At 35.1% G+C, this 14,319-nt stretch overlaps 2 protein-coding genes across 4 annotated transcripts in view; one reads left to right on the top strand and one right to left on the bottom strand.

Moving 5' to 3' along the window:
* The window catches only part of LOC105317665 (mesoderm-specific transcript homolog protein), a 5,107-nt gene extending 3,004 nt beyond the window's left edge, over nucleotides 1-2,103 (top strand). For both annotated transcript variants that reach the window (XM_011414379.4, XM_020062967.3), the window contains 6 exons: nucleotides 251-291; nucleotides 451-518; nucleotides 679-780; nucleotides 946-1,022; nucleotides 1,147-1,207; nucleotides 1,788-2,103. In XM_011414379.4, the coding sequence (XP_011412681.3) occupies nucleotides 251-291; nucleotides 451-518; nucleotides 679-780; nucleotides 946-1,022; nucleotides 1,147-1,207; nucleotides 1,788-1,914 (476 nt within the window). In that variant the 3' untranslated portion in view covers nucleotides 1,915-2,103. The remainder of the gene's footprint in view (nucleotides 1-250; nucleotides 292-450; nucleotides 519-678; nucleotides 781-945; nucleotides 1,023-1,146; nucleotides 1,208-1,787) is intronic.
* On the bottom strand, nucleotides 1,927-9,823 carry LOC105318149 (hypothetical protein). 2 transcript variants are annotated; one of them, XM_011415085.4, is made up of 8 exons: nucleotides 8,392-9,821; nucleotides 7,926-8,121; nucleotides 6,850-6,928; nucleotides 6,378-6,531; nucleotides 5,046-5,163; nucleotides 4,517-4,585; nucleotides 4,193-4,243; nucleotides 1,927-3,986 (listed from the first exon to the last, which is right to left on the bottom strand). In XM_011415085.4, the coding sequence occupies exons 1-8, from the start codon at nucleotides 9,583-9,585 to the stop codon at nucleotides 3,814-3,816; spliced, it is 2,034 nt and encodes a 677-aa protein (XP_011413387.3). In that variant the 5' UTR covers nucleotides 9,586-9,821; the 3' UTR covers nucleotides 1,927-3,813. The 2 variants fall into 2 exon arrangements, 1 of the variants encoding a protein (XP_011413387.3); XR_010712717.1 differs by having other exon boundaries at nucleotides 3,947-3,986; nucleotides 4,478-4,585; nucleotides 8,392-9,823.
* Between the last annotated feature and the right edge of the window lie 4,496 nt (nucleotides 9,824-14,319).

Raw genomic sequence — 14,319 nt, forward strand, 5'->3', positions numbered from 1 at the left:
TTACTTATGATACTTACTGATATGACATGGACATAACTTTTACTATGTGTCTTGCTCAAAACTGTTGACATGGAATTCAAAGGCTTTACTAAGAGTGGGTGTGGGATTTTAATGTTAGAGATAAATCCCTGTTTTTTGAGATGTGATTTTTATCCAACTTTGGACAAATATTCTCCTGTCACATACCGTGGGAGATAATAATCATAATTATGTACATGTATTATACATACTGATATTTCTTTATTTTTAGGCATATTTCCAGAAACAAATTTTCCTCGACCTTCACAAAAAGTAAGTATTCAATTTATTTTACATAAATGAATGTAATCATTTTTATTTTGGAAAGTACATGCACCTTTTATATTACTTAATTGAGAAGCACTTTAATGAAAATAGTTGTTCGCCTACCAATAGCAGCTAAGCTCAGAACCCGCTGCTTAATTGTTTCAGTTGCTGACCATTCCGTACCTGGGAGCTGTGCTATGTAGATTGTCCTTCTACAGGGCCTTCAAAAGAGGGTAGGTGTTTTCATTGTCTCTTCAATTTGATTTTTAAACTTTTGGAATCTCTTGTACTGAATTAAAGTTTGATGTATATAATAAATGATTATTATGAATTGAAATTGCATAGAATGTGGCTGAACTATCAACAATGACATCTTTAATGCAACTGTTTCAGGTTTGGGGAAGTTTTTGGAGTCAACACACAACCCACAGAATCTGAATTCAGAGATTTCTATTCAGCTATTCTTCATAACAGTGGCTACATCATCAATTACAAGTATGTCTGCGTTTTTATATTATTATTTTTATCATAAATACAGGTTGTAAAATTTGCCTAAGAATTTTTTTTTCATAAATTTTTGACAGGTGTTTGAGTGAAATTCCTGATTATAGTTACATGTACATGCAGAACTTGTACTTGTATGTACAATATTTGTTTCAGACTCCTTGGATACATAGCAGAAAGAAGTCAACATAAAGAGAGATGGGTGGGGAGTCTACAGCAAACTGACATCCCTGGTAATCAAACATTTATAAATTTTTGGAGCTGAAAAAATCTGTTTTCAGTCACAGATCCCGAATGAATCGCCAAAGAAAGCATTTTAATGTTTAATTATTGACACTATATGACTCTATATTTCAGTCCACATGATCTACGGTCCCTCCGACCCAGTTAACCCGCCTGTGTTCATCGGTCACTACAAGTAAGTAGCCAAGTTTGTGCTTGTGTCTCTCTCCATTTGTTCCCACTTGAATGAATACATCAAAGGGGTTTGCCACAATTTTGGTCAAATTTTAATTTTCTGGTTTTATTGTATACAATAAATTAGTAACGCATTTCTAATGATCAGCAGGAATTTAAGTGTCAGTCATGGAGTTATAAGCAAGATAACAGAGCTTACATTCTTTGTTATGAAAACAAGGCCTGTGCCTTGTGTTTACGTTGGTTCATTATACCTGTAAAAGCTGATTTTTGTATCTGGTAATTTGTTTTGAACATAAATAAACCAGCTCCTGACATTTGTCACATTCATTTTAGGTCTATATAAAACCTGGAATTTTATCTTTAACATTCAAATTGTAAACAAAACAGGGCCTGAGCCTATTTACACTAAAAAAAATTGTGATCTCTCTATCTCACTTATAGACTGACACTCAAATACAATGTCATGTATTGGTTTTGACCAAAATTGAGACCAATAATTATACATCATTATAATTTCTCTCCAGTTTTTCCTTTTTCAATAAATACAAATAAGCATCACTTCCATTTGTTATTTTCAGGAAGACAGTCCCTAAGCATGGTATAACTGTACTGCCAGCAGAGATTTCACACTACCCCCAATGGGAGGCCCCGGTGGAGTTCCTAAAAGCTTACACATCATTTCAAAAGCAGTTATCTGTAAAATAAACAACGAAGGACTCAAGTTTTAAGTTTATTGAACAGTTCAACAAGTGAAGACTTATTCATAGTAATGCATGCACTAAATCTGCATTATCACATGTTCTTAGAAACAGAAGACAGAACGATGAGCAACCAGTAACACTTGTACACCATCTGTAGATTGGAAAAATAAAATAATACATGTAAATACTTAAATTCATTATCAGTGTTAGTTCATTTTTAAAGCAAAAATGGCTAATGCTAAGAGCACTACATGTGCTTTGCACAGTCTGATTAAGCATCATTTTTAAGGTACCTGTACAAGTACATGGTCATCTACACAAAATTAAATTATTGGTTTTTTGAAGCTGTCCCCAATACATGTTCTTAAGATATAATTACATACATTTATAGGCCAGGTTTATGTACATTTAGAAATGTTTAACTGAAACATAAAGTAGGCACAAAAACGTTTCAGAAAATGAGCCATAATATAATGCAGGAAACTCATTTCTTGGCTTTATGAACCATTTCATACACTTATCTCCTAGAGATACACTTATCTCCTAGAGATACACTTATCTCCTAGAGATAATCACATGTGTATCAGGTTCATGTGCAAACAGAAATATCATTGAAATGTAAGCAAAAAAAGGCAAAGAAAGAAGCCAATGCTACTGTTGACGACCAGTAATCCCAATATCACAGAGGTCCCATCTCCCAGTACATGTACAAAGCACCTGTTACAGTGTCCTCAGACTAGAGCAACAAAACAGAATTTATCCCTGTCAGATATGTATATAATACCTACAATATATAATTAAATTACTTATGCATAGTATATAAATAGTGCCTGATTGGGAGGGTAACAGTTGAAATTGACACCCCGAGAAAACCATTGTCAACCGACGCGAAGCGGAGGTTGACAATGGTTTTCGAGGGGTGTCAATTTCAACTGTTATCCTCCCAAACAGGCACTATTTATTTTGTTATACTGAATGTCTTTTTTAAAATTTTTAAGAAAATTTTACTGCTTTTATATAGGAATAACGTGAATTCTACAGCGAACCGTACGCGCATAATTTTCGCGCATGTAACATTTTTTAATGTTACCCGTTGCCAAGTGCGTTGCTAACGCTGAGGGTAATAGTAAATATTATTAACTGCGTCTTAACCAATCAGATTTCAGTATTTAACATGAAAGTATAACAATTCCAAATAACAGCAGACTAATAGAGAAGAATTTCAGTGTAACAATGCCCTGTATTGTATCGCCTTTCACTTGTTAATTAACATTATAAAGATAATTGTTAACAAAACAAACATGTATTAATAGTATAAAGATGATGCATCAGTGTATCTTGTTGAACTAACACAAATCCCTAAATGCCTCAACAGTAAATCAAGAATAAATAGACTATGATTAATTAATCTCATAACCATTCAATTTCACAATAAAAACCATACTTCATAGCTGTTAACATTGCATGATTAGGAAATGTAAATGAAGGGTTTCAGTTATATATGTAATTATGGCTATTCTTGAAAAGCAATTAAAAGATATTCACCTTTACAAAATATAACTTTTGTTTCAATATAACTTGGACGTTCTTGAACTTACGAGGGTCACTGAAAAAGTACCTCTATCTTTCATCCACATAAATACATGTTCTGATTACACCATTAAATATATTTTAAAAAGCATACATAGAAAGAAAACATTTAATTCTCTCTTTGCCTTTTTTCTCTCTCAATAAATCTTCTGACTCTATTGTTATATTAAACTTTTCTTAAAGTCTCTTCAAATACACAACCTTTTGCACCCTCTAGCCTTGCTAAGTCCAATGCATTCTAAAATATTTGCTACAGGTTTAGAATCTTAATCATAAACAGTAATCATTAAAGCTGATTGAGCAAAAACAGTAATCAATCCACTTCGTCGTCATCTTGTTCAGTCCCTGGGCGGGGAGTCGGACTTGTCTGGTAGATGTGACTGAAGTGGCTGTGGTACCCACTGTCAATGGAACCATATCTCTTCATAGTGTTTTTACAGAGTCGGACTATGGGCTCGTGGCAGACACCGGTACACTCCAGGGGGTCTGAAACGGAGAACCATGAGACAGTCAGCAGGAAAACACATTGTAAAGATATGGAGTATATACCTGGTATTAAATGAGGCATTATAATCAATTTGAATTGATTAAGTAAACAGTTTGATATTCCAAGAAACAAAGAAATGTAAATATTTATGCATAGATGTTATCAGTTTATGGTTTATTAATGTAATTTCATTTGTTTCACATACCCTCTTCAAAAGGTTTCAGAGATTCTAATGAAGGATCATTCAATTGTTCATCTGCAAATAATAACAACATCATAAATTCTAATTGTGATCTACACACATTATGCAGTTTCACCACTAATAGTGAAAATCACCATGATCCTTACAGAAATGATCAAATGAAAGAGGTACTAAGCATTGTTAGGTCCCATTATCAATTTTTCTATGTCCTGAACCTTGCTAGGAGTCTCACTCCCCTGACATCTACTGATTAAGGATACCTTATATTTCTATTATTTATGAAAGTACCTTCTGTACAATTGTTTTCTTAAAGCACTGGTCACCTACCAAGGAAAGAATCCATGTCTGACCCAGGCTCCTCTAACTCTTCACCATGTTCCTCAGCCATTTGCAAACCTTTAACAAAAAAAAAGAGAAAAAGAAATGTTTGCAAACTCATGTGCCTATAAATGTAAATGAATTTTAATTAATCTTTTCAAATTTGGGTTAATTATGCGTAATTTCTCCTTTACATCCAATTGTTCTATCTTCTTTATCAATGCCTCTACCTTTAATCTTCATTGTCGAACCCCCCCCCCCCCCCCTCCCCCAATCTACTCTTCTACCCTCAATCTTTTCAATGGCAATATAACCCCAGGTCTATCCTTTTTTTAAAGAATGGATTTCTGATTTACAGTATCAAAAGACTACTAATACACTCTTTAAACAAGTAAACATGTGTATACTCTATTGACTCCAACACCAAACGCCAAACACAAAATGTGTGTTGAACAAAGCAAGCAATTCCTCAAATCTCCTATCCTTCTAACAGAAAATTTTGTGGCTATGTTATGTTGAACATTACAATGGTTTCTACCTTGAGAGGACCTCGCAGAATTCCTTGATGCACGACTGAAGTCACTTGGAATGTTGTCAGCAAAAAGAGCATTCTCATTATCACTGTCTGAGGTGTTAAACTCCTTGCTTACAGTGTCCTGTAGAAAAAAAACATAAATACATAGCATAATCATATATTACAAGTGTAATCATATATCACATAGCTAGAGATGTTTTCTTTTCTTCATCCTTTATAAATTAATGACCTTGATTCTGATCCCATGAATCAGTGCTTTACCTTGATTTAAAAACATTTGTTCCTGTTATATTCAGTGTAAACAGGCAATACATGTAAGTAGAGAGGCAATACGTGTAGTGTAGAGAGGCAATACATGTAATTTTGAGAGGCAATACATGTAGTGTAGAGAGGCAATACGTGTAGTGTAGAGAGGCAATACCTGTACATGTAGTGCAGAGAGGCAATACGTGTAGTGTAGAGAGGCAATACATGTAATATTGAGAGGCAATACATGTGGTGTAGAGAGGCAATACATGTGGTGTAGAGGTGCAATGCTTGTAGTGTAGAGAGGCAATGCATGTAGTGTAAAGAGACAATACGTGTGGTGTTGAGAGGCAATACATGTAGTGTAGAGAGGCAATACATGTAATATTGAGAGGCAATACATGTAGTGTAGAGAGACAATACGTGTGGTGTAGAGAGGCAATACGTTTAGTGTAGAGAGGCAATACATGTAATATTGAGAGGCAATACATGTACTGTAAAGAGACAATACGTGTGGTGTAGAGAGGCAATACGTGTAGTGTAGAGAGGCAATACATGTAGTGTAGAGAGACAATACGTGTAGTGTAGAGAGGCAATACATGTAATATTGAGAGGCAATACATGTAGTGTAGAGAGGCAATACGTGTAGTGTAGAGAGGCAATACCTGTACATGTAGTGCAGAGAGGCAATACGTGTAGTGTAGAGAGGCAATACATGTAATATTGAGAGGCAATACACAATACATGTGGTGTAGAGAGGCAATACATGTGGTGTAGAGGGGCAATGCTTGTAGTGTAGAGAGGCAATACATGTAGTGTAAAGAGACAATACGTGTAGTGTAGAGAGGCAATACATGTAGTGTAGAGAGGCAATACATGTAGTGTAGAGAGGCAATACGTGTAGTGTAGAGAGGCAATACATGTAGTGTAAAGAGACAATATGTGTAGTGTAGAGAGGCAATACATTTATATATAGAAATGTAAAACATGCAGAGTCAAGATAAAAAAATAAGTGTTGAGAGGCAATGTATGTATAGTCTCTGTCAGACTGAAAATAAGCCCAATCAATGCAATGATATCCAGTTTTACCTCGTTTGTCATCACTTTAGTTCTAGTCTCAATATAGGACTCATCAGTGGAACTCAAATCATTCCAACTGGCCTCACTCTCAGAGATTTGTGTGGTTGGGCTGGTATCATACCAACTTGTTTCAATTTTTGCGGTATTCTTCTGAGCAGACTTCCTATCAAATTACAATTAAATTTAAGCATTAATTTGCTACATGATTGATACTTATGTTTAAATGCATACAGTCATAACAAATAGTATATATCCGAATGTACATGTTATGCTCAAAATTGTAAAATCTTACAGCAATAATAATTCAGTGTAATTTGCCAACATTTCATTCCCTGTTATTAAATTACAATGTTAGAAAATAATCAGTGATCATACATGTATAATAAAAGAATTTTATGCAAAGAACGGAATGAAAAATTGGTCGAAGGGGAGGGGAACGGAAGGCAAAAAAGTGAATTGTTGATGGGACTAGTGTATGTACCTCTTTTCTCTGGTATGAATGGCAGATCCATCACCAATTTGTACCACTCTACAGTTTTGAATGACAATGATATTTTCTCCTGAAATAATTACAAGTGAAATCTTGTATCAAAGATTTCTCATGATAAAAATATGGCCTTATGTGCCAGATAACACAAAAAGGATAGATGAGGAAAGGTAAAATTGATAAAAATGATATGTACAATGTAAGTCAATAATAGTTTACGCGGGGGTGTTAAGGAAGCACATTGAATGCCGTGTGAATTTGATCGGAAAGCATCATAAACATATTCAAAATATAACTAATCTATTAAGAACTCTAATAAAGTACTGTGGTGTGATTTATTGAGAATTGAACATAAGAATACTGGGAGAGATGTTAGTTTTATGAATGATTCTCTAAAAGGTATGTGAATTTGCTTTTATTTCTTGGCCAGGCTTTCCTCTGGCTAGAACAACACTACCTCGTATATATTGAACTTGAAATTTTATACATATCATTAGTTTGATCAATTCTTCAATTTAAAATCGTTGCTAGAATCACATGTTGCAATTGTGTGTTGTTTTGATGCAACATACCGTTTTCCGTGCAAACTTTATAAAAGTTGGGAAGGTTTACGAGAGCCGAATGAATAACTATTTAATCAAGAAGAACATAGAGTTCTAGGAGCAGTTTTGAGTAAACTGAGATGTTTTGCCTTCACTTGGTATGTTTATTTTATTTTGAAAACCGTGGGGTAGTGTTGTTCTTTGTATCTTCATTTTATGTTAAGGAATATACGTAAGCTATTTATAGTTGTCACGTTATAATGCACCAATGTGGCAGTGATGTACTAACTGATTTTATTGCACTGACATCTATTTTAAAGGATTAAAGGATAATACTTATACTAAGTTTTTCATCTTATTCAAAATAGGTTTTTTTTCACGATTTATAACAGTCAAAATAAGACGCTCAATTGTCCATATGCTTCCTTAACACCCCCGGGTAATAATCATAATTCATCCCGAGATATATTTTAATGTTTTTTCATCATTTTTTTACTAATCTGATCTTTTAAATTTTTTCTGACTTACCTTTTTTCCTTTGATTTTTCATAGGTTGTTTGCCCTTTAGTTCTTCCTGGGTAGTGTTGCTCGCCGCAGCCTTTGCAATATTTGGAACAGCGGGTCCTGTGTAAGATATATAATTGGTCCTCACTGTCTCCCCAGAGTCCTTCCTCACTCTGACACCAGGACTGAAATTGAGGGCTCTGTCTGGGGAATTCTGGTCCTGAAAACCAATAAAAAGTGGTATTAAAGAGGACAATTTATATAATCAACTCAATGGTTAAAAAAACCTCAAGCAACTGACTGCTTCTTTAATCTAAACATAAAAAGTCAATGTTGTTAAAGCAAATCGAAATCATGATCTGATAATGTACCCTAATCTACTTGATTAACTTTAATTTGACCTTTTATTCCTCTTAAAGTTGAGGAACAACTTGAAATTATACCTCAATTAATGTTGTAATGAAATGCTGATGAATGATTATTAAAGTACCTGGCTTTTTGCCGCTTTCTGAGTTGCATTTTGTACTGTATTTTTGTGAAGGGATCCATTATCAATCTCAAGTGATATATCATTTTGAGACGCAGCTGGCCTAAAACCATTACTGTCATTTATGCAGACATTTTTCCCCTCTGCCAACAAATTTACCCTTTCACCTTCAGAAGTTGTGCTTGTTTGGGGCAATGTTGTCTCTCCGTTTGTAAAAACTGCTGTATCATTCAGTTGCTTGTTTCCTTGAGTATCTGATGAAGCACTGTTAGTCAAGGAAGTGTTTCCATCAGTTTCAGCAGCCAGAGAATCAGTGGTCAGAGTTAAATACTCTCCCATTCCCATATTTCCAACCTGTTGTTCCTGGACACCATATCCATTTCCTACGAGAGCCAGACCATTTGGGTTTCCATGCATAATGCTTTCAATGCTGGGTTCCACTGGAGGGGGACCAAATTTTTTCTCAAAACTTTCATCAAATTCTTCCAGGAGTTGGTCCCTTCCAGTAAGTGCACTGATCATGGCCGCATTTCTCTCATCAAACTTTCTGATAGCTTCTTTGATCATTCCTGTTACTTGGTTTTTCACATATCCAACATGTTTATCTTTGCTGTAAAATTCAATTCCTTTCATCATAGTAAGGCCAGTTGGAATACGATATGTACCACTACGGGGGTCAGCAGTATGAATTGGTCTCACAGCATACTTTTTCTGCCTTTTTAAGGTTTTTTCCAGCTGTCCTTTGGTGCAAGTTTGATTTAATCTTGTCTTTCCAATCGCTTCACTGGTGAAGAATCGTAATGCTTTATCAGTACAGAAAAACTTGGAGAGAAATGGCACAATAAACATTGCTCTTTCACATATGTCATGGATATTGTCATCGTGTGTGCCTGGGAACAGCTCACTATCGTGTGTTTCATATGTCACAGTTTCGCCATTTTCTACCGTTGATAAAATTTCCGTAAACCACTTTAAAAAACCATCAAATGTGTCATAATCTTCTTTGGCACGAACAAAAACAATATGGATCAGATCCTCGGGCTCCACTGGGTCATCATCAGCTGTCCTGGGATAGCTAGAGTGGCGTTCGTAGAGTTCTCGATTACTTATTCTGTTGATAAACCCTCGATGTCCCAGTGATCTGGCGTCTGTACACCTACTGTCTACAGGTGCAGCATCCAATTCTGTGTCCTCCATAGTTGTGGTTTGTTTCGAAACCGAAACTACACGTTACCGTAAATATCTCTATCCTGTGGCTGTCGTAAAAAGTTGTACATACACATAGATACTGTATTTACTTGATTTAAGTACAGCCAGAAAGCATATTGTGGTATTCAATTTTGATATCATCAATCACCAGTTATAGTAAGGAACATGTATGAAAATAGACTACAAAATATTTTGGAAATCCCTGTGTGTATTTTTAGTCTACCTCCGCGCATACGGTCACATGTCAACTTGGCGTCAGGTATGCTAGGCACGGGAATCCGACGTATGAATAAGGGGCCCATAATTTTTCGTTATAGTCGATTTTCAGCGCGCGACTGTGTAAAGTTTTTTGAAATTTGTTTATGAATCATACTACATGTGTCGTAAAACATAAGACGCTCGGACATTTCCATTTGTAAAATACTGTACAGTATTTTAAAGTTTATTATACCTGGACCGAAACTGCATAAATACGATGACGACTTCTCTTTCATTTAGTATCGGCGATTTTCGATGCTATGTCTAAGGTTTAAAATTACGTAGTTAGAGAAATTGTTGACTTCGGAGGCAATCAATGTACTATGTAGAAATAATCAAATGTACAATATCCAATATTCTTGTAGAACCTAGGCTATTCTCTTTTGAGAAGTGGACACTCAGGCAAAGCCTACATCCATGGAAAAAGGCTATGCCTGTCCACTTCTCAAAAGAGAATATGGTAAAACCCATCCAATGTACTGGGTAGGAACTATCTAATGTACTGGGTAGGAACTATCCAATGTACTGGGTAGGAACTATCCAATGTACTGGGTAGGAACTATCCAATGTACTGGGTAGGAACTATCCAATGTACTGGGTAGGAACTATCCAATGTACTGGGTAGGAATTATCCAATGTACTGGGTAGGAACTATCTAATGTACTGGGTAGGAACTATCTAATGTACTGGGTAGGAACTATCCAATGTACTGGGTAGGAACTATCTAATGTACTGGGTAGGAACTTTCTAATGTACTGGGTAGGAACTATCTAATGTACTGGGTAGGAACTATCCAATGTACTGGGTAGGAACTATCTAATGTACTGGGTAGGAACTATCTAATGTACTGGGTAGGAACTATCTAATGTACTGGGTAGGAACTATCTAATGTACTGGGTAGGAACTATCCAATGTACTGGGTAGGAACTATCCAATGTACTGGGTAGGAACTATCTAATGTACTGGGTAGGAACTATCCAATGTATTGGGTAGGAACTATCTAATGTACTGGGTAGGAACTATCTAATGTACTGGATAGGAACTATCTAATGTACTGGGTAGGAACTATCCAATGTACTGGGTAGGAACTATCTAATGTACTGGGTAGGAACTATATCTAATGTACTGGGTAGGAACTATCCAATGTACTGGGTAGGAACTATCTAATGTACTGGGTAGGAACTATCTAATCAATGTCCCAATGAGGAATAAATTTCCCTGTCATCTTTTAACAACTATTAAACTCCATCAATAATCAATTGAATAATTACGTTTTATCTATGTTTATGTATGTCACAGGATTAATTATTTTAGTTTTAAATAAGTAATCATATTTGCGTTCATATTGTTTTCATTTCCCATTGTTCGTTTGTTTACATTCACACCGCTTCATTCATTCATAGTATGACAGTAGTACGAGAGGTCACGTGGTTACGTTTGGCGGGTGGATCAGTGAATGAATGGGTGTGTTAGACTGGTTTTTCGGGTTTGAGTGAGTGAGTGCGCATGTCCGTTTGCTTAATCTAACTTTGAGCACGAACTTTAATTCAGAATCACGACACCACCCAAGACAGACGGTTGAATTATTAAACTTCATAGTTTTTCAACCCGACTATATATTAGTTCATTTTCCTGTTATACTTGGTGAGTCATTTTAATCAAATATATAACACTGTGCCGGATAATTATGCCAGTGCCAAGGTGGCATTTTTGCACCCGCTTAAGATGCAGTTTCGGAAAAATCCATGTGTACCAAATAAAAGACCATTGTCTAGAGAGTATATAACAACTTTTGTTTTTAGTTTGTTTCACCTGACAGGTGAGATATTTACCTTTAAAAATTAATATCCCATAGGAAAATGATAATTCCCATAGAAGAATTGATCCTCCTATAGGAAATATTGACAATCCTATAGGATTTTTAAAAGTCCTGTAGGAATTGTATTTCCTATAGGATAATGATATTTCCTGTAGGAATTTGATTCAGACATGTAGTTTTCCTATAGGATATTAAGTTTTCCTATCGGATTTTAACAAATCCTATCGGAATTGAAATTAAAATTCCTATAGGAAGTTCTTGTATTCCGATAGGAAATTTCAAATTACCTATAGGAATATTGTTTTTCCTACGGGAAAAATTATTTTCCTACAGGAATTTATTTTTGAAAGGTAAATATCTCACATGACAGGTGAGATACAATGATAACAAAGGTGTGTGTTAACTCTTTAAGCAATGGTCTATCATATGGCATATTTGAATTTTTCGATATATGCAGCTTAAGCGGGTGCAAAAATGCCACTTTGGCACTGGCATAATTATCCGGCACAGTGTTATATGTAATTTAAATATTATTTAACTAAAGATAAATTTAATGAATGAATGTAAACAAACGAACAATGGGAAATGAAAATAATATGAACGCAAATATGATTACTTATTAACTAAAATAACTAATCCTGTGACATGTATCTTATCGAATATTTTAAAAGTGTATGGCTTTTATAAGTAATTTATGAATCACTTTAATAATATGTTCATTTGTACGATGTGATTAGCAAAAGTCAAACACGTATTTTATTTAGCAATGCCGATTATCTCACCAATTTTAACAATTTTGACGTCAAAATAAACAGTACGCAATGTCGACGTCATGATGAAATCAAAGGCCATCATTCAACCTAAAATTGAAGTTTTAATTTTCAAGATAAGAATATAATTTTAACATATTCTGTTTTCCCATGTTTTCTTACATTATAAGCAATCAAAATATAATTTTGTGATTTTTTTGTCATAAGACCCCTTTTCTCATACACTGGCTCATATAACTATTAATATAACTGTTGATGTATACTCATTTCGAGATACCCTTTTAATTATAACAATATAATTCAAATATTTATTTTCGATATTGGATAAATAAATCAAAAAAAGAAAAAGAAAGGATGAGCAACATAATTAAGAGTAAGTTGCATCAATGCAACTTACTCTTAATTATGTTGCTCATTGGTCAATTTGACCAGTAAAATTTGAAAGTTCAATACCATATAGAAACATCACACGAAAATGAGATGAGTAACATAATTATGAGGATATTTCAGTATTCAATGAAAATTCATAATTTTTTTTAGAACATAATTATATGAGATGCGTGTCTTTAAATGCCTCCCAAATTGCCCCGGACTTAATTGATCCGGACTGTTTCTACAAGAAGGACCATACTTAATCTTTACGAGGTAAGTTTGTTAATCCCATTGAAATAGCAAACAAGTTTTTTAATTTTCAATTTTTTCAATTAAATTTAGTTTAATCGCACAAACTATGAAATGGTACATGAGGTCAATCATTATATACAGTTCAAAAGTCAGAGGTACATACCTTATTTAAGGTCCTTACCATTAAATAGAAAATTATACAAAATTATTACATGATAGAATTCTTATTACGATCAATGAAAATAAGTGCTATATACGAGAATAAGAAACATGCACATAGACTATACTAAACAAATCTACCAGTTTCGTTGATATACAGTTGAACTAATGAGAAATAATTGCTTGTTAATATCAAGGAAAACGACCAATCGCCCCATAATAAAAGATGAATATTAGTTATGTGAAAATGGTCCTATGAAAAAGTTTTACACCAAAACGAGTCGAGTGGAAAGAAAAGAAGTCCATTTTAAAAATTCCCAAGGACATTCAATCCAGCTTCGACCTGAGGGACAAATCGACAACTAAACCAACTACCAAGAAACTACAACTTCCAAAAACTAAGACTCCTAAGCATCCAATACCAAAACCAATATCTTCGGCTGCTTCACCTGTGTCGACATCCTCCTCACCTTCTCTACCATCTCCAAGTGTTAAACCACCATCATCTCCGGAGTTGATGTCGCCTGTTGCCTAAAAAAACCGACCAAGAACAACCGACAACCTGACACCGACCAACAAGAAATCAAAACCAAACATAGCACCACGTCGTATCGACATATCCCCGATGTCTTCTCTATTAGGCTCGTCGTTCGCGTCTTCAGCGTCATCTCCAGACAACAGTTTTGCAGCTTCAGATGATGATAGATATGACATGCTTCCAGATACTCATAAATTTCAAACCCTTCAAGGCAACAAGTTTATGTCAGTTGACGAAGCATTCCAAACTATCATATCTACACCAATAGAATCAATGTCAACAACTACTAGTATTCCTTGGGGACCAAAGGACAACGTTTACCTGCTTCTAAAGAAAACATCCGAAACCATTCATGAGTTCCCAGACGATTGTGGAGCATGGGGTCGCGCGGGTACAACTGTCAACTCCACATTCATAAACCATGGTGGGAAATGGATTTCTCAAGAATAACATCTATTGCACAGAGAAGATGGTCAAGGGTCAACACCATTATCCTCCAATAGAGCCACAACCCACGGAAGCAGCCATACTACGATGTCATCGCTACTATGCTA

The sequence above is a fragment of the Magallana gigas genome, chromosome 4, assembly GCF_963853765.1.
Source record: "Magallana gigas chromosome 4, xbMagGiga1.1, whole genome shotgun sequence".
Classification (NCBI taxonomy): Eukaryota; Metazoa; Mollusca; class Bivalvia; order Ostreida; family Ostreidae; genus Magallana; species Magallana gigas.